Consider the following 21,674-nt stretch of genomic DNA (forward strand, 5'->3'; position numbering starts at 1 on the left):
AAAAAAAAAGGGTTGAAGTGCATAGATTCTAAGTATGTAGTGAGCTTATTTACGTCACTGTCACCTCCCTGTCAGTACTGACCAGTCAAGCCTTTCTCCTCAGACCTCTCTGATTAACAAGGCATTTCTTTCTGCAGAACTGCTGTTCACAGGATATATATATATATATATATATATATTTTTTTATATCCTGTGAGCAACAGTTCTGCTTTAACCCTTGTGTAGTCTTCACATTGTGTATACTCCCCTTGGCCTAAGGGTCAAAAATGCCTTCACAAAACCCTTGAACCATTAAAGCAGCTTAATTGACTTTTAATGAACTGAATTCTATTTTGCAAGAAGAAAAAACCTGTCACTCATCACAAACTTTGTCATCAAATTTCAAGTTGAAAAAAGATCATAATGGGGTATTTTTGTCTGCTATTAAACATAGTGGTGAGTCATTTTTGACCCGTAAGACAACACAAGCGTTCAGAGCTGACAAGAACAAATACAAATGTCTGAACACAATTAAAGCGTGAACATAGCTTTGTGTGTGATGTTGAACCCAAGAAGCGGAAGGAGTTGCAATATGACTTTTTCACACTTCACATAGTGCATGATTAGAATGGCTCTGAGTTTTACTTAAAAGAGAAATTGGGGTGTCTCGGTAGCGCAGCCTGCAGAGCACTGACCGCATGCTCATTGTGAGCCGCGACGTCAACGGTTTGAATCTGACCGTCTGGCAATTTGTCGCTTGTCTTTCCCTCTCTCTCGCCCCCATTCTTCCTGTCTATATACTGTCCAATAAAGCTGAAAAAGGCCTAAAGAATATCTTTAAAAAGAGAAGTTGATATTATTTTGTTCTGTAAGTGTGAATGTTTCCACAGAAATGGCTTCAACCCAACATTAAAATGTTCCCACAGTACAATGTTTGTCACTGTGGTGAGCAGAGGGTATTAACCTCAGGAAATAATGCTGTTTGTAGCTCTGCTAAAATAAAGAGAACTGAAAGAGTGGACGAAATGCACATCTTTGTGTGCTCATTGGTACACAGTATTTTCTGCAGCTCCCCCTCACAAACTGTTGCTTTTAAGTCTCCACCTGTGATGGTACTGCCATCCAGAGAGCATGTTCTTCTCAAACATCATTGTTTTCATTGTATAATGCGTTTGTATCATTTTTAAAAGTCCATGATCTCAGGAAATAGAGAAACATTTTTAATGCCTTGGTTTTGACAATCAAACACTTTAATTTCATACAAAGACATCATAAAATGCATTGGTGTGTTAGACCATATTTTACCTCGATGCAGTGTGTTGGTTATGTCTTTTGTTATGGTGTATTAGAATGAATTAGAGTATTAGTGATTTTTCCCTGTGTATATTATTGTGGCGGCATTGGCTCAGGCGGTTAGACAAACCCCCTTGGTACCTTGAATGGCAGCCAATCGCCGTTGGTGTGTGAGTGTGTGTATGAGTGGGTGAGTGGGTGGAAATGGGTGAATGAAGGTGCTATATAAATTCTGACATTTAGCATTTATTCAAACAGGAGAGAGAAGAAGGGAAGAGATCAAAATGGTTGGGTGCAGAAGATTGAACCCTAAACACACAGGAGGGTTGACACTTAGCCTGAGAGTCAGCTGCCCTACAGGCTGCACCACACTGTGCTCTGTAAAATACACCCACACTGATGATGTGTGTTTCTCTCTGCAGATGCTGACGGTGTGTACACAGTGAGTAGAGTAGCTGTGCAGAGTGGAAGATCTGTCACCATCCCATGTCCCTATGATAGAGAATATGAAAATCATGTGAAATACTGGTGTCATGGTTCAGACAGGAATAAGTGTGAAACTGTAGTACGCACTGACTCTCCAACAGTTAAAGGTGAAACATCAATCACTGATGACCCCACCCATCATGTGTTCACTGTTACCATGAGAAAACTTAAGATGAAGGACTCTGGATATTACTGGTGTGCTGTAAAGATCCAGCGCGCTCGAGATAAGGGAGCATATCTACACCTGTCAGTCACTGCAGGTAATATGGCTGCAGCACACACTGCACTCAGTGAGACCTGCTTCCTAAGCTCTTAATAATGACTTCTTCACTATTCAAGTGTTATCCAACCATACGCTGCACACTTCCTACTGCAGAATGAGTGAATTTTCCAAGCAGTTATCATTGAGTTTTGGAAAATCATTTTTTTAAAGTGCTGGCATGTGAGTTTAAAAATATCTTGGTTACTCTGCAATCCCATTCATTTTGACTCTTCATAAAGAATTAGAGTGTGCTGCCAACATTAATTGCACTTTTTGCGACCCCATTCCCAATCTGTATCCATGGGAGTATGAAAATAATTAACTTTAGTTTATTTTGGTTTCAGAGGGTTAAGTGATGCAATTCAAAACATTTTGGTCTGTATTCTGTGGCGTTCAGGGCCTCCTGGACTCTGGGTTGAGCAGCAGGAGGTGGCCGGTGTGGAAGGGGGCCATGTCAGTGTGCCATGTCACTATAGTAAATCAAGAAGCATGAAGAAGTGGTGCAGGATAGGGGGCTCCTGTGTGGAAGTGAATTCTGGTGAATCTGGAAGATCAGAGATGAAAGATGACCACTCTAAAAAGGTCTTCACTGTGACGGTGAGGGAGCTGAACATGGAGGACACAGGCTGGCATTGGTGTGCTGTTGGAGAACTACAGATCCCTGTTCGCCTCACTGTCACTCAGAAAACTACAACTACCACAGTCACCACACGTAAGGAACTCAAAACAAGCCTGTATAAGAATGCATTCTATCATCAAATTTTCAATGATCTTTACTTTACTTTGTTACTTTCTGGCAGTGAGGGTTGAGAGAAACAGAGTGTTCTAAATGTCATGTTGTGAAACCCTTTGGTGCTAGCTAGTGCTCTCTCACCGACTGCCAGGTGCACACCAGTGCTGAGTTCTGTTCTTTCACATGAACACGTACTCATGCCCCCATTCGCACACACACACACACACAAGCACAAACATTTGCATTCACACAGGCACACACACACACACACACACACAAACACACACACACATAGATACAATAACACTATACATAACACCATAAAATATTCATAAAATATGATTAACTTTTTATTAATTTTTCCTCCACTCTTCATAGCACCCCATTCTTCAGCATCTGCAGCACTAAGCACATCTCTTCTGGTTACCACAGCAACCACAGCAGCAACATCCTCCAAGCCTTCAACCTCAAAGTATTCAACAGTCTCAACACCTTTCTCACCTGTTCCAGCAACAACCAATTACAATAAAAAGTGTGGTATTTCTGATGGAAGAGCCAGTAAAATATTCAAATCTGTTTCTTTTTAAATCAAGAAGTTCAGTATGAAAACAAAAGGATTAACATTAGTAACATAGTAAAGTCTTTATATTTAAGTTGGTACTTTTCCTGACAAATGTGTCTCAAAATCCCCCCTGTCTCAAAGTCAGTGAGGCCTCCTCCTGCAGCCGTGCTCACTAAAGTCCAGATAACCAGGCCTCTCCAGCACTTATCAGCAGCACATGGCCCAGTGCATGCTGGGATATGGTACACGCTGCATGTACTTGGTGTACCACATGATCCCTAGTGCTTCCAGTTCCTTTTTCTCCACTCCCTGTTTCTGGAGTCCAGCAGTTCTCTCTGTGCATGTTTGTGCTTGTCTGTGCTCTTCTGAACTGATGGAGAAGGCTGCAGTACTGAGAGAGACTCCTGTGTCATTTGAGCATTTCAAATGGGCAGAAAATTTCACACACCCTGTTGCTGCTGTTCAGTCCTTCAGATCTCACGATCATCCTGATGGCACTAGGGATGCTGTTGCTGGTGGCAGCTGTTGCCACGGTTACCTGGAAGCTGTGTAAGAGACACAGTGAGTATCCACATGAAGTACGCTGAGTGTGAAAGTATAGTGTGGGTGCTGTATGTAGGAGCAGTCAGCACAGCATTAGTGAAGTACAGTACACTGAGCACAGGAGTTTGACAGGCAGTAGGGGTCTCATAGGGGGCTCTCAGCTCTGTCATGATCACACTCTCTTATCACAGCTCATCCTGTGTCTCCTTACAGAGGGAGTCCAGCCTCACACAGGAGCAAGAGAGGACCGGAGCAACGAGCTGACGGTACGGCCGTTTTACACTCTGCACTCTGCCAAGAAGGCTGAAGGTCAATGTCAGTCAGTGACAGTGAGTGTGGTCAATGTCAATCAGTGTCAGTCAGTATCAGTCAGTGTCGGTCAAATGTCAGTCAATGTCAATCAATGCCATTTAAACTTCAATCAAAATTTGAGCTGATCTGCAAAACACAAAACTGCAGAATGGAGAAGGACATACAGTGATTGTGGGGGTGTGGGAGTAGAAGAAGAAGAAGAAAGAAGTAGAAGAAATAACTGCTACAGTAAAGTGTGATAGTTCTTTATTCATACATACAGAAATGCTGCACTTATCAAACAAAACTACATTCAGAAAAATCTTGAATATATTCACCCACACTCAGTTTCTGGTTGGAGATGTTCAGTACCAGCACCTGCAAGTCTATAGACACTAAGTAACAGTTTAACAGACTCAGACTAAGCTTCGTCTGGACAAGATTGAGTTTACTATAGGACTAGCCTTGATCTTTGTTCAAAACAATTTTGGTACATTTCTTTTTTTATCTCTCTGTAGCTTGACGTTGTTTCACTGTTACTTGTTAATGGGCTCACTTGCTTGCCTCTGGTCCAGCAGTTGAATGGCCCTACTGTACAATATGAAAGGTAGAAGTCTGTATGGATAGACCAGCTGTTATGAGTTCAACGTTGTGTCTCTCCCCTGGCAGACTGCAGACTCTGAAGATGAAGTGACCTACAGCACAGTGTTCACCAACACACAGTCATCACACAGAATAAGTCCACATCAGTCACAGGTTGAGTAGTGGCTGGATTTCTCACACATTTGTAAAGTGCCTATGCAGAGAATCATACTGTTAATATTCAGTCTCATCTCATCCTACATATCTTTAGAGATCCTGTATTTCTTAGAAATCATACTTTATTTTGTTACAATACAAATTGGCAAATATTACACTTGATTATAAGAGATTATAAATGCGCCTTTGTGCCTCTGTGGTGATACCACTTTTCTGTATTCCTGAGAGTAACTTATATTCTCCACTGTTCACCACTCTGGAAAAGAGCGTCTGTAAATGATTGTCATGTGATGTAATGTAAACTCAAAACAGGAAGTCACTGAGCAGCAATGGGCTGTGATAGTGGAGATGAACTCACAGGCGCTAAATGCTGAAAAATTATCCTGCTCTCAAAACAGCTTTGAAAACAAGCATTCATTTTGAGGGAAAATGGTTCAGAATGTTTACTAGTCAGGCAATTAAATGACATTAAATTCATTCATTAAAAGTTTTTTTGATTAAATGGTTTATTACATTACATTATGTTGCATTTAGCAGAAGCTCTTATCCAGAGCGACGTACAACAAAGTGCAAATCAAACACAAGAATTCATGGGATAATCCTCAATGGGGCATTTTTCACATTATGATCTTGAATTGACTGAATTGACTGAATTAAATTGAGCCAACCCCCTCACCATGGTCAGTAACAGAAACATGTTCCCCTTTACTGTCCCAGCCTTCTGAAAACCCTGCAGATGAAGTTCTGTACAGCTCAGTCGTCCTGAAAAATCTACAGGTGAGATTGTTCATCATATCTCAGTCAGATACACAGCCAGTAAATATCAGAATTTAAAGTGGCACACAGTGAAATGTGAACGTATTTATATGTATGTATATATATTCTCCTTTTGAGTTGTTTAACAACAATTTGCATGTGTACATTAGACACACAAAACACAGGATCAATTGCAATGTGTTTTGTAGCTGCAGTCTAAACCTTCACAGAATTCAGGAACTGCTATCCAAATCTGTTAACGATTAGCTGTTTGAGTTTTCATGCATTTTTGTGGCATTGATGATTAACCTCCAGCTAATCGCCCTGCAGTTGACCCAGAGAGTATGTAATGGGAAGTGTTTGCATAACTCTCTGTAATGTTATTTTTTGAGTTACTGAAATATTGTGTGTGCATGTCCTGTTCTGTACAGACCACACACTCGTCTCGCCGTTCTGCAGCAGATAGTGATGTGATTTACAGCTCAGTTGCCGGGCAGAACACACAGGTACGTTATGCTGGATTTACAGTTGGTTTATATCAGAAATATGTTTCACTGATCATGAAATATCAAGACCCAAAATGTTATGGGATGCATGTGCGACGACGTGTGGAACTTGCATTTCTTTTTAGTCCCTCATATATTTACAAACATTCCTATTCCTGTTTTTATTGCACCTTTTTTAGTTGTGCTCAAGCGTGCTCGAATTAGAGCCCCACTGATCTTGATACCGTTGCGTGAATGTTCCCTGTCTGTTCAGTAGGGGGCAGCAACGTGACGGCAGACTACTTCCCAACAGGAATTTTGTCCACAAGCCCGAAGGAAGAGGCCTGGATGTTCAGCAACGTGTGGAACCTGAGGATTCCTATTTCAGAGCATCAAATACAGCCAGTCACCCCATTACAAATATTTGACTCTTTTTTCTCTACTGGACAAAAAAAGACACCACATTTTCCTAACTTGAAAAGGAACTATCGCCCTCTGCTGGACAGATTAGAACACATTTAAAAACGCAAATAAAAATAGACTATGGCTCCAGACTGAATTCATGCACTTTAAAAAAAGATAAGTCAAGTTAAAAAAGATGCTTTCCATGTGTGTCATTAATCAGTTTCTTTTCTTTTTTTCTTGAACATTTTCATGAACGCTTGCACTTCATACGCCTTAATTTCTCACCTTTTTTGTTAAACAGATAAAAAAAATGTATTTAAGTTTGTGCATTTTGCAATTGGACAAGGGAGGACATTACATTAAATTATAGCTCTGAGTTTTACTTAAAAAGAGAAGTAGATATGATCTTGTTCTGTAAGTGTGAATGCTTTCACAGAAATGGCTTCAACCCCACATTAAAATGTACCCCCAGTACAATGTCCTGAGGGGATTAACCACAGGAAATAATGCTGTTTGTAGCTCTGCTAAAATAAAAACTGAAAGAGACAATTCTGTGTGTGTGCTCATATGTACACAGTATTTTCTGGAGTTAACCCCTCACACACTTTTGCTTTTAAGGAGGTATCCAAGAAACATTTCAAAATTAACTCCAGTGAAAGATTTGTCTTATGTAAAAGAACTATTGTATTGTATTCTCCTGGAATGCCTTGGTTTTCACAATAAAACACTTTAATTCCACTCAAGAACATTATAAACTCCAATCATCATTAAAGTCCAATGATACCTTTATTATAATGCATTGGTGTGGTAGACCATATTTTATCTAGATGCAGTGTGTTGGAATCACCTTTTCTTACGGTGCATTAAAATGAATTAGAGTATTAGTGATGTTCCCCTGTGCACTTTATTGTGGTGACATTGGCTCAGGTGGAAAGAGCAGTCGTCTGGCAGACGGAGGGTTGCAGTTTCCATTCCACCCTGGGTGTATCAAGGTGTTCCTGAGCAAGACAAGCAATGTACACATGCATCAATTTGCATGTGTACATTAGACACACAAAACACAGGATCAATTGCAATGTGTTTTGTAGCTGCAGTCTAAACCTTCACAGAATTCAGGAACTGCTATCCAAATCTGTTAACGATTAGCTGTTTGAGTTTTCATGCATTTTTGTGGCATTGATGATTAACCTCCAGCTAATCGCCCTGCAGTTGACCCAGAGAGTATGTAATGGGAAGTGTTTGCATAACTCTCTGTAATGTTATTTTTTGAGTTACTGAAATATTGTGTGTGCATGTCCTGTTCTGTACAGACCACACACTCGTCTCGCCGTTCTGCAGCAGATAGTGATGTGATTTACAGCTCAGTTGCCGGGCAGAACACACAGGTACGTTATGCTGGATTTACAGTTGGTTTATATCAGAAATATGTTTCACTGATCATGAAATATCAAGACCCAAAATGTTATGGGATGCATGTGCGACGACGTGTGGAACTTGCATTTCTTTTTAGTCCCTCATATATTTACAAACATTCCTATTCCTGTTTTTATTGCACCTTTTTTAGTTGTGCTCAAGCGTGCTCGAATTAGAGCCCCACTGATCTTGATACCGTTGCGTGAATGTTCCCTGTCTGTTCAGTAGGGGGCAGCAACGTGACGGCAGACTACTTCCCAACAGGAATTTTGTCCACAAGCCCGAAGGAAGAGGCCTGGATGTTCAGCAACGTGTGGAACCTGAGGATTCCTATTTCAGAGCATCAAATACAGCCAGTCACCCCATTACAAATATTTGACTCTTTTTTCTCTACTGGACAAAAAAAGACACCACATTTTCCTAACTTGAAAAGGAACTATCGCCCTCTGCTGGACAGATTAGAACACATTTAAAAACGCAAATAAAAATAGACTATGGCTCCAGACTGAATTCATGCACTTTAAAAAAAGATAAGTCAAGTTAAAAAAGATGCTTTCCATGTGTGTCATTAATCAGTTTCTTTTCTTTTTTTCTTGAACATTTTCATGAACGCTTGCACTTCATACGCCTTAATTTCTCACCTTTTTTGTTAAACAGATAAAAAAAATGTATTTAAGTTTGTGCATTTTGCAATTGGACAAGGGAGGACATTACATTAAATTATAGCTCTGAGTTTTACTTAAAAAGAGAAGTAGATATGATCTTGTTCTGTAAGTGTGAATGCTTTCACAGAAATGGCTTCAACCCCACATTAAAATGTACCCCCAGTACAATGTCCTGAGGGGATTAACCACAGGAAATAATGCTGTTTGTAGCTCTGCTAAAATAAAAACTGAAAGAGACAATTCTGTGTGTGTGCTCATATGTACACAGTATTTTCTGGAGTTAACCCCTCACACACTTTTGCTTTTAAGGAGGTATCCAAGAAACATTTCAAAATTAACTCCAGTGAAAGATTTGTCTTGTGTAAAAGAACTATTGTATTGTATTCTCCTGGAATACCTTGGTTTTCACAATAAAACACTTTAATTCCACTCAAGAACATTATAAACTCCAATCATCATTAAAGTCCAATGATACCTTTATTATAATGCATTGGTGTGGTAGACCATATTTTATCTAGATGCAGTGTGTCGGAATCACCTTTTCTTACGGTGCATTAAAATGAATTAGAGTATTAGTGATGTTCCCCTGTGCACTTTATTGTGGTGACATTGGCTCAGGTGGAAAGAGCAGTCGTCTGGCAGACGGAGGGTTGCAGTTTCCATTCCACCCTGGCGGTATCAAGGTGTTCCTGAGCAAGACAAGCAACCCCTAAATGCTCCTTACCAGCTGTTTTTTGTGTGGCAGCCAATCGCCGTTGGTGTGTGTGTGAATGTGTGTATGAATGGGTGAATGAGAAGCATCAGTGTTACAGCGCTTTGGATAAAGGTGCTATATAAATGCAGACATTTAGCATTTATTCAAACAGGAGAGAGAAGAGGGGAACAAATCGAGATGGTTGGGTGCAGAGGATTGAACCCCCAAACACACAGGAGGGTTCACACTTAGCCTGAGAGTCAGCTGCCTTACAGACTGCACCACACTGTGCTCTGTAAAATACACCCACACTGATGATGTGTGTGTTTCTCTCTGCAGATGCTGATGGTGTGTACACAGTGAGTGAAGTAGTTGTACACAGAGGAAGATCTGTCACCTTCCCATGTCTCTATGATAGAGAATATGAAAATCATGTGAAATACTGGTGTCAGGGGTACTTATTGCGAAATTGCCATAATATAGTACACACTGACTCTCCAAATGTTAAATGTAAAACATCAATCACTGATGACCCCACCCATCATGTGTTCACTGTTACCATGAGAAAGCTTCAGATGATGGACTCTGGATATTACTGGTGTGCTGTAGAGATCCAGGGCGCTGGAGATAAGGAGCACGTCTGCACCTGTCAGTCACTGCAGGTAAGATGGCTGCAGCACACACTGCATTCAGTGAGACCTGCTTCCTCTTAATAACGGCATTTTCATTATTCCAGTGTTATCCAATCATACGCTGCACAGAACTTTCTACTGCAGACTGCTGCATTGTGGGTAAATGAGTGATCCTACCCCTTATGCTAGCAGTATTGAATTCTTCCACAAGTAAAAGTCCAGGCAAGTCATTGTTTTACTGCAAAACTATTGGTGTATTTGGACTCCAGCATAATAATTGTATTATTTTGCTACACCACTCCCAGTCTGTATGCAAGACAGTATCAATACGACAGTTATTTACTTTGGTCTACAAGTGACTTGTAGGGTTTGTGTATCAAAGAATGTTGTATATTTTTGTGTTTATTCTGTGGTGTTCAGACATTCCTGGACTCTGGGTTAAGCAGCAGGAGGTGGCCGGTGTGGAAGGGGGCCATGTCAGTGTGCCATGTCACTGTAGTAAATCAAGAAGCATGAAGAAGTGGTGCAGGATAGGGGGCTCCTGTGTGGAAGTGAATTCTGGTGAATCTGGAAGATCAGAGATGAAAGATGACCACTCTAAAAAGGTCTTCACTGTGACGGTGAGGGAGCTGAACATGGAGGACACAGGCTGGTATTGGTGTGCTGCTGGAGAACTACAGATCCCTGTTCACCTCACTGTCACTCAGAAAACTACAACTACCACAGTCACCACACGTAAGGAACTCAAAACGAGCCTGTATAAGAATGCATTCTATCCTCAGATTTTCAATGATCTTTACTTTACTTTGTTACTTTCTGGCAGTGAGGGTTGAGAGAAACAGAGTGTTCTAAATGTCATGTTGTGAAACCCTTTGGTGCTAGCTAGTGCTCTCTCGCACACTGCCAGGTGCACACCAGTGCTGAGTTCTGTTCTTTCACATGAACAGTGTCACAACTCTCATGCACCCATTCGCACACACACACACACACACACACACACACACACACACACACACACACACACACACACACACACACATACACACAAACACACACAAGCACAAACATTTGCATTCACACAGGCACAGACACACACACACACACACACACACACATAGATACAATAACACTGTACATAACCCCATAAAATATTCATAAAATAATTATTAACTTTATTAATTAACATCATTTTTTCCTCCACTCTTCATAGCACCCCATTCTTCAGCATCTGCAGCACTAAGCACGTCTCTTCTGGTTACCTCAGCAACCACAGCAGCAACATCCACCAAGCCTTCAACCTCAAATCATTCAACAGTCTCAACACCTCTCTCACCTGTTCCAGCAACAACCAATTACAATAAAAGGTGTAGTATTCATGGAAGAGCCAGTAAAATATTCAAATCTGTTTCTTTTTAAATCAAGAAGTTCAGTATAAAAACAAAAGCATTAACATTAGTAACATAGTAGTCTAGTTTTTTTTTTTAGTTGGTACTTTTCCTGACAAATGTGTCTCAAAATCCCCCCTGTCTCAAAATCCCCCGTCTCAAAGTCAGTGAGGCCTCCTCCTCCAAACTCCACTGCTGCTGCTAGTTCTGTGGCAGCTCAGGAAATATGCAACGGATAGGTCCATTGTCTCTATTGGTCAGTTTGCGTTCCAGCCGTGCCAATATCCACGATATAGCCTACGCACTGCTAAATGGAAAGTTTAAAATTACTCAGTGTTTGTAGATTACGGTTATCTACTTTGTAAACATTATCATCATCACGCCTCTAGTACAATACCAAAGTAAAGTAAACATTAGTGAGTGTCCTATGATTTTGAAAAGAGCAGGAACCAATAAATAAACTGAGGGCGGCCTGTAGCGTAGTGGCTGAGGTAAATGACTGGGACACGCAAGATCGGTGGTTCTAATCCCGGTGTAGCCACAATAAGATCCGCACAGCCGTTGGGCCCTTGAGCAAGGCTCTTAACCCTGCATTGCTCCAGGGGCGGATTGTCTCCTGCTCCAATGAAGTCCAATGAACTGTACGTCGCTCCGGATAAGAGCGTCTGCCGAATGCCGATGACGATGAAACACGTTATCCGGCAGTGTCCCGATAAACGTCCACAACAAAAACTCATCAATTGTGTGTCAGTGTCGTCTGATGTAACGTAAACTAGCTCGCCAGCTAACGTTATTGCAGTGGGGATACCTTATTGCAATAGCGTTGCTTAGCTAAGGTTAGTGCAGTGGGTATATATTATTCCTACTAACGTTAGTACCGTTGCCTCGTTAGTGGAGTGGGGATACATTATTGCCAGCCAGTTCACAATACCGTTGTTTAGCAACCAATTAACTACTGTTGAGCAGAATAATACATTTTTACCATAAAACATAGTTCCATTAAAAATACAATAAAGTTTGTCTTGTCTTTCTTTTGTGAAATTTTGAAAGATAAATGTGGTAACCGTTGTATAAAAGCGTTATGGAACTCGAACCTGTGGAACCAATATCGATATCAATATACCAATCGTGGATATTGGCACAGCTAGGTGGTGTAAAGGCACTCCGCTTCGCGCCTTTTCTCAGACTTCAAAACAAAAGACAGTTCGAAAATTAAAGATATACCTCTCGATATGCCATGGAATTTTCAACAAACATCGTCAATCAGAAAATTTAGGACATCATTTCAGCTCCAACATACTCAATTGCTATATTGAGCAGACAGCGCTGCTATGCAGGTATATGAACGGTGATGGGCCGTAGGAAGAAATAATTGAGTTAATACTGCAGAAAGGCGAAACAAAACATGGTATTATTGCGATGGAAACGCAAAGTTAAAGAGCCAAATAATCAGAAATACCCCACTGCAGTCACATGTAGTAGTCACGTATGGTAAAACATTTTAATGAATGCTCATTTACTCCTATTAGTAATGTTGATAGGCTAATTTGGCTTTTTACACTCTGCACTCTGCCGAGAAGGCTGAGGGTCAATGTCAGTGAGTGTCAGTCAGTGTGGTCAATGTCAATCAGTGTCAGTCAATGTCAGTCATTGACAGTCAGTGTCAGTCAATTTCAGTCAGTATCAGTCAATATCAATCAAACGTCAATCAAAATTTGAGCTGATCCGCAAAACACAGAACTGCAGAATGGAGAAGGACATACAGTGATTGTGGGGGTGTGGGCGTGTAGAAGAAATGACTGCAACAGTAAAGTGTGATAGTTCTTTATTCCTATTGTGGTGGCCCAATTTTTCTCTCTCTCTCTCTCTCTCTCTCTCTCTCTCTCTCTCTCTCTCTCTCTCTCTCTCTCTCTCTCTCTCTCTCTCTCTCTCTCTCTCTCTCTCTCTCTCTCTCTCTCTCTCTCTCTCTCTCTCTCTCTCTCTCTCTCTCTCTCTCTCTCTCTCTCTCTCTCTCTCTCTCTCTCTCAACCAGCGGCTTGCTACAATATATACAGAAGCCCTGCACTTATCAAACTAAACTACATTCAGAAAGTTGAATACTTTCAGCCACACTCTGTTTCTGGTTGGAGATGTCCAGCAGCAGCACTCTGGGATTTCTCACACATTTATAAAGGGCTTTTGCTGAGAATCGTATTGTTAATATTCAGTCTCATCCCATCCTCTTAGAGATCCTGTATTTCTTAGAAATCATACTTTATTTTGTTACAATACAAGTAGGTTGATTGGCAAATATTACACTTGATTATAAGAGATGATAAATGCGCCTTTGTGCGTATGTGGTGATACCACTTTTCTGTATTCCTGAGAGTAACTGATATTCTCCACGATTCGCCACTCTGGAAAACAGCGTCTGTAAATGATTGTCATGTGACGTAATGTAAACTCAAAACAGGTCACTGAGCAGCAATGGGCTATGATAGTGGAGAGGAACTCACAGGCGCTAAATGCTGAAAAATTGTCCTGCTCTGAAAGCAAGCATTCATTTTGAGGGAAAATGGTCCAGAATGTTTACTAGTGAGTTAATTTAGTGTGTTCTCCTCTGCTCTGGTAGCATGGACAGGGTTGGGGTCAGTTCCACTTTCTGTTCAGTCAGGCAATGAAATGACATTAAATTAATTCATTAAAAAATTTTTGGGATTAAATGGTTTATGTATCGATTCATGGAATAATCCTCAATGGGGCATTTTTCACATTATGTACTTGAATTGACTGAATTAAATTGAGCCGACCCCCTAACCGTGCTCAGTAACAGAAACATGTTCCCCTTTACTGTCCCAGCCATCTGAAAACCCTGCAGATGAGGTCCTGTACAGCTCAGTTATCCTGAAAAATCTACAGGTGAGATTGTTCATCATATCTCAGAGTCAGCTAGACAGCCAGTAAATATCAGAATTTAACGTGCCACACTGTGAAATGAGAACATATTTATATATATATTCCCCTTTTGAGTTGTTTAACCACAATTTGCATCTTTATTTTACACACACAAAACACAGGATCAATTCCAGTGTGTTTTGTAGCTGCAGTCTAAACCTTCACAGAACTCAGGAACTGCTATCCAAATCTATTAACGATTAACTGTTCGAGATTTAATGAATTTTTTTTCGTTTTGAAGATTAACCTCCAGCTAATCGCACTGCAGTTGACCCAGAGAATATGTAATGGGAAATGTTTGCGTAACTCCCTGTCATGTCATTTTTTGAGTTACTAAAATATTGTGTGTGCAGACCACACACTCGTCTCACCGTTCTGCAGCAGATAGAGCCGGTGATGTGATTTACAGCTCAGTTGTCGGGCAGAAAACACAGGTACGTTTTGGTGGAATTACTGTTGATTTATATAAGAAATATGTTTCATTGATCATGAAATATCAGCACCCAAAATGTTATGGGATACGTATTAAAGCCATGTGCTGCGACTTGTGGAACTTGCATTTATTTTTTAATCCCTCTTATATTGATAAACATTCCTATTCCTGTTTTTCGTTTAACCTTTTCGAGTTGTGCTCAAGCGTGCTCGTATTGGAACCCCAATTATCCTGATACCTTTGCGTGAATGTTCCCTGTCTGTTCAGTAGGGGGCAGCAACGTGACGAAAGAGTGTCGTCCCAACAGGAATTTTGACCACAAGCCGAAAGGAAGAGGCCTGGATGTTCAGCAACGTGTGGAACCTGAGGATTCCTATTTCAGAGCATCAAAAACAGCCAGTCACCCCATTACAAATATTTGACAAATATTTTATTACTGGACAAAAAAAGACACCACAATTTTGCTAACTAAAAAAGGAACTATCACCCTCTGCTGGACAGATTAGAACGATCACATTTTTCCTCGGCGATTTAAAAACCCCAGAGCATTCGAAACACAATTTCCCAGGAGCGCTAACAAATGACAATTACAATTACAAATGACCTAAAGTATAAAGGTAATTTTCTAATATATTCAAATATATGTAATTAAAAATGAACAATAATATTACCACTGAAGAACAATTTAATGATCTAACTGTATGAATCATTTCAGTTTACAGTATAATAGAGGGGTGGGCAATTCCGGTCCTTGACGGCCAAGGTGTATGCAGGTTTTTGTTTCCACCAGTTACCCTGGCTAAATGAACTAATTGGCTGAATGCACCAACAATGGTTCTCTCAAAGATTTGATGACAGTAAAATGGGGGACACAAGACCAGTCATCAAGAAATGTACTGCAGCTAAAATGTCAGATGTCGTAAAAGGCTAATTATGTAATTAAGGCCAGAAGTTGGTATGAAATCCAGAAATGGATATGGCGCTCTTTGCCCACCTCTGGAATACATAAAAAATATTAAATGATAATAATAGTTATCCTGCTCTGGCCACTGAGAGAGCACAGACGACAGAGTACGAGGGACCAAAGAGGTGGGGACTGAGATGAACAGGAAGTGAGACTCACGCTAAAGGGAGCTGGAGTCTCTAACAGACACACACACCCGTCAGGAACATATGGCTCTCACTCTGATACTCTTCCTCTCCATCCTCTTCCTCACTGTGCTGCCAGGTAGGACTTGTTTCTCACACTGTATACTGAACACTAGCATTGTAGCAGAGAGACTGTCTGTGCCATGAACTTGAATGAATGAGTAATACTGAAGTATGTAGTTTACATAATACATAATAGGACTAATGTGACTACAATACACTCAGTGAGCACTTTGTTAGGTAGACCTGTACACCAGCTTGTTAGTGCAAATATTTAATCAGCCAATCATGTGGCAGCTACTAAATGCAACTGTTGTAGATGTTCGGCTGTTTTTCAAACAAAATGTCAGAATGAGGAAGAAATGTGAAGAAAAGTCATTTTGACCGGAGAATGGTTGTTAGCGCCAGACAGGGTGGATAGAATATCTCAGAAACTGCTTATCTCCTGCGATTTTCACGCACCACAGTGTCTAGAAAAAAAAAAAAAAAGGGTTGAAGTGCATAGATTCTAAGTATGTAGTGAGCTTATTTACATCACTGTCACCTCCCTGTCAGTACTGACCAGTCAGGCCTTTCTCCTCAGACCTCTCTGATTAACAAGGCATTTCTTTCTGCAGAACTGCTGTTCACAGGATATATATATATATATATATTTTCTTTTTTTATATCCTGTGAGCACAGCTCTGCTTTAACCCTTGTGTAGTCTTCACATTGTGTATACTCCCCTTGGCCTAAGGGTCAAAAATGCCTTCACAAAACCCTTGAACCTTTAAAGCAGCTTAATTGACTTTTAATGAACTGAATTCTATTTTGCATGAAGAAAAAACCTGTCACTCATCACAAACTTTGTCATCAAATTTCAAGTTGAAAAAAGATCATAATGGGGTTTTTTTGTCTGCTATTAAACCTGCTATTTTTGACCCGTAAGACAACACAAGCGTTCAGAGCTGACAAGTACAAATACAAATGTCTGAACACAATTAAAGCGTGAACATAGCTTTGTGTGTGATGTTGAACCCAAGAAGTGGAAGGAGTTGCAATATGACTTTTTCACACTTCACATAGTGCATGATTAGAATGGCTCTGAGTTTTACTTAAAAGAGAAGTTGGGGTGTCTCGGTGGCGCAGCCTGCAGAGCACTGACCGCATGCTCATTGTGAGCCGCGACGTCAACGGTTTGAATCTGACCGTCTGACAATTTGTCGCTTGTCTTTCCCTCTCTCTCGTCCCCATTCTTCCTGTCTATATACTGTCCAATAAAGCTGAAAAAGGCCTAAAGAATATCTTTAAAAAGAGAAGTTGATATTATTTTGTTCTGTAAGTGTGAATGTTTCCACAGAAATGGCTTCAACCCAACGTTAAAATGTTCCCACAGTACAATGTTTGTCACTGTGGTGAGCAGAGGGTATTAACCTCAGGAAATAATGCTGTTTGTAGCTCTGCTAAAATAAAGAGAACTGAAAGAGTGGACGAAATGCACATCTTTGTGTGCTCATTGGTACACAGTATTTTCTGGAGCTCCCCCTCACAAATTGTTGCTTTTAAGTCTCCACCTGTGATGGTACTGCCATCCAGAGAGCATGTTCTTCTGAAACATCATTGTTTTCATTGTATAATGCGTTTGTAAAAGTCCATGATCTCAGGAAATAGAGAAACATTTTTAATGCCTTGGTTTTGCCAATCAAACACTTTAATTTCATACAAAGACATCATAAGATGCATTGGTGTGTTAGACCATATTTTACCTCGATGCAGTGTGTTGGTTATGTCTTTTGTTATGGTGTATTAGAATGAATTAGAGTATTAGTGATTTTTCCCTGTGTATATTATTGTGGCGGCATTGGCTCAGGCAGTTAGAGCAAAGTGTCTGAGCAAGACAAACCCCCTTGGTACCTTGAATGGCAGCCAATCGCCGTTGGTGTGTGAGTGTGTGTATGAGTGGGTGAGTGGGTGAAAATGGGTGAATGAAGGTGCTATATGAATTCAGACATTTAGCGTTTATTCAAACTGGAGAGAGAAGAAGGGAAGAGATCAAAATGGTTGGGTGCAGAAGATTGAACCCTAAACACACAGGAGGTTTGACACTTAGCCTGAGAGTCAGCTGCCCTACAGACTGCACCACATTGTGCTCTGTAAAATACACCCACACTGATGATGTGTGTTTCTCTCTGCAGATGCTGACGGTGTGTACACAGTGAGTGAAGTAGCTGTACAGCGTGGAAAATCTGTCACCATCCCATGTGTCTATGATAGAGAATATGACTATCACGTGAAAAGCTGGTGTCATGGGTCAAACTGGAATTTTTGTAAAACTGTAGTACGCACTGACTCTCCTAAACGTTCTGGTAAAACATCAATCACTGATGACCCCACCCATCATGTCTTCACTGTTTCCATGACAATGCTGACAACCTGGGACTCTGGATATTACTGGTGTGCTGTAGAGATCCAGGGCGCTTTTGATAAGGGAGCACGTCTGTACCTGTCAGTCACTGCAGGTAAGATGGCTGCAGCACACACTGCACTCAGAGAGACCTGCTTCCTCTTAATAACGGCATCTTCACTATTCCAGTGTTATGCAATCATAAGCTGCACAGAACTTTCTACTGCAGACTGCTGCATTGTGGGTAAATTAGTGATTTTACCTCTTATGCTAGCAGTATTGAATTCTTCCAGAATATGTAAAAGTCCAGGCATGTCATTACTTCACTGCAGAACTATTGGTGTATTTGGACCTCCAGCAGATTGGTGCTTTAATTGCATTATTTTGCAACACCACTCCCAATCTGTATCCAAGTCAGTACCAATATGACAGTTATTTGCTTTGATCTTCAAGTGACTTGTACAGTTTGTGTATAAATGAATGTTGTATATTTTTGTGTTTATTCTGTGGTGTTCAGACATTCCTGGACTCTGGGTTGAGCAGCAGGAGGTGGCCGGTGTGGAAGGGGGCCATGTCAGTGTGCCGTGTCACTATAATGAACCGAGCAGCATGAAGAAGTGGTACAGGATAAAGGGCTCCTGTCTGGAAGAGAATTCTGGTAAATCTGGAAGATCAGAGATGAAAGAAGACCACTCTAAAAAGGTCTTCACTGTGATGGTGAGGGAGCTGAACATGGAGGACACAGGCTGGTATTGGTGTGCTGCTGGAGAACTACAGATCCCTGTTCACCTCACTGTCACTCAGAAAACTACAACTACCACAGTCACCACACGTAAGGAACTCAAAACGAGCCTGTATAAGAATGCATTCTATCCTCGAATTTTCAATGATCTTTTCTGTCACTTTCTGTCAGTGAGGGTTGAGAGAAACAGAGTGTTCTAAATGTCATGTTGTGAAACCCTTTGGTGCTAGCTAGTGCTCTCTCACCGACTGCCAGGTGCACACCAGTGCTGAGTTCTGTTCTTTCACATGAACACGTACTCATGCCCCCATTCGCACACACACACATACACACACAAGCACAAACATTTGCATTCACACAGGCACACACACACATAGATACAATAACACTATACATAACACCATAAAATATTCATAAAATATGCTTAACTTTTTATTATTTTTTCCTCCACTCTTCATAGCAACCCATTCTTCAGCATCTGCAGCACTAAGCACATCTCTTCTGGTTACCGCAGCAACCACAGCAGCAACATCCTCCAAGCCTTCAACCTCAAAGTATTCAACAGTCTCAACAACTATCTCACCTGTTCCAGCAACAAACAATTACAATAAAAGGTGTGGTATTTGTGATGGAAGAGCCAGTAAAATATTCAAATCTGTTTCTTTTTAAATCAAGAAGTTCAGTATGAAAACAAAAGGATTAACATTAGTAACATAGTAAAGTCTTTATATTTAAATTGGTACTTTTCCTGACAAATGTGTCTCAAAATCCGCCCTGTCTCAAAGTCAGTGAGGCCTCCTCCTGCAGACGTGCTCACTAAAGTCCAGATAACCAGGCCTCTCCAGCACTTATCAGCAGCACATGGCCCAGTGCATGCTGGGATATGGTACACGCTGCATGTACTTGGTGTCCCACGTGACCCCGAGTGCTTCCATTTCCTTTTTCTCCACTCCCTGTTTCTGGAGTCCAGCAGTTCTCTCTGTGCATATTTGTGCTTGTCTGCGCTCTTCTGAACTGATGGAGAAGGCTGCAGTACTGAGAGAAACTCCTGTGTCATTTGAGCATTTCAAATGGGCAGAAAATTTCACACACCCTGTTGCTGCTGTTCAGTCTTTCAGATCTCAAAATCATCCTGATGGCACTAGGGATGCTGTTGCTGGTGGCAGCTGTTGCCACGGTTACCTGGAAGCTGTGTAAGAGACACAGTGAGTATCCGCATGAAGTACGCGGAGTGTGAAAGAATAGTGTGGGTGCTGTATGTAGGAGCAGTCAGCACAGCATTAGTGAAGTGCAGTACACTGAGCACAGGAGTTTCACAGGCAGTAGGGGTCTCATAGGGGGGCTCTCAGCTCTGTCATGATCACACTCTCTTATCACAGCTCATCCTGTGTCTCCTTACAGAGGGAGTCCAGCCTCACACAGGAGCAAGAGAGGACCGGACCAACGAGCTGACGGTACAGCCATTTTACACTCTGCACTCTGCCGAGAAGGCTGAAGGTCAATGTCAGTGAGTGTCAGTCAATGTGTTCAATGTCAGTCAGTGTCAGTGAGTGTGGTCATTGTCAATCAGTGTCAGTCAGTATCAGTCAGTGTCGGTCAAATGTCAGTCAATGTCAGTCAATGTCAATCAATGCCAATTAAACTTCAATCAAAATTTGAGCTGATCCGCAAAACACAGAACTGCAGAATGGAGATGGACATCCAGAGATTGTGGGGGTGTGGGCGTGGAGAAGAAATGACTGCTACAGTAAAGTGTGATAGTTCTTTATTCATACATACAGAAATGCTGCACTTATCAAACAAAACTACATTCAGAAAAATCTCAAGTTGAATATATTCACCCACACTCAGTTTCTGGTTGGAAATGTTCAGTACCAGCACCTGCAAGTCTATAGACACTAAGTAACAGTTTAACAGACTCAGACTAAGCTTCGTCTGGACAAGATTGAGTTTACTATAGGACTAGCTTCAATCTTTGTTCAAAGCAATTTGGGTACATTTCTTTTTTTATCTCTCTGTAGCTTGACGTTGTTTCACTGTTACTTGTTAATGGGCTCACTTGCTTGTCTCTGGTCCACCAGTTGAACGGCCCTACTGTACAATATGAAAGGTAGAAGTCTGTATGGATAGACCAGCTGTTATGAGTTCAATGTTGTGTCTCTCCCCTGGCAGACTGCAGACTCTGAAGATGAAGTGACCTACAGCACAGTGTTCACCAACACACAGTCATCATCACACAGAATAAGTCCACAACAGTCACAGGTTGAGTAGTGGCTGGATTTCTCACACATTTGTAAAGTGCCTTTGCAGAGAATCGTTCTGTTATTATTCAGTCTCATCTCATCCTACATCTTTAGAGATCCTGTATTTCTTAGAAATCATACTTTATTTTGTTACAACACAAATAAGTTGATTGGCAAATATTACACTTGATTATAAGAGATGATAAATGCGCCTTTGTGCCTCTGTGGTGATACCACTTTTCTGTATTCCTGAGAGTAACTGATATTCTCCACTGTTCACCACTCTGGAAAAGAGCGTCTGTAAATGATTGTCATGTGACATAATTTAAACTCAAAACAGGAAGTCACTGAGCAGCAATGGGCTGTGATAGTGGAGATGAACTCACAGGCGCTAAATGCTGAAAAATTATCCTGCTCTCAACAGCTTTGAAAACAAGCATTCATTTT

The 21,674-nt window shown here is 41.0% G+C and overlaps 1 protein-coding gene across 1 annotated transcript in view; it reads left to right on the forward strand.

Moving 5' to 3' along the window:
* LOC133126709 (polymeric immunoglobulin receptor-like) overlaps window positions 1-21,255 on the forward strand; it is a 45,011-nt gene extending 23,756 nt beyond the window's left edge. The window contains exons 5-7 of the mRNA XM_061239045.1: window positions 18,760-18,959; window positions 20,364-20,438; window positions 21,157-21,255. Of these exons, the coding sequence (XP_061095029.1) occupies window positions 18,760-18,959; window positions 20,364-20,438; window positions 21,157-21,255 (374 nt within the window). The remainder of the gene's footprint in view (window positions 1-18,759; window positions 18,960-20,363; window positions 20,439-21,156) is intronic.
* The last annotated feature ends 419 nt before the right edge of the window (window positions 21,256-21,674 follow it).

The sequence above is a fragment of the Conger conger genome, chromosome 4, assembly GCF_963514075.1.
Source record: "Conger conger chromosome 4, fConCon1.1, whole genome shotgun sequence".
Classification (NCBI taxonomy): domain Eukaryota; kingdom Metazoa; phylum Chordata; class Actinopteri; order Anguilliformes; family Congridae; genus Conger; species Conger conger.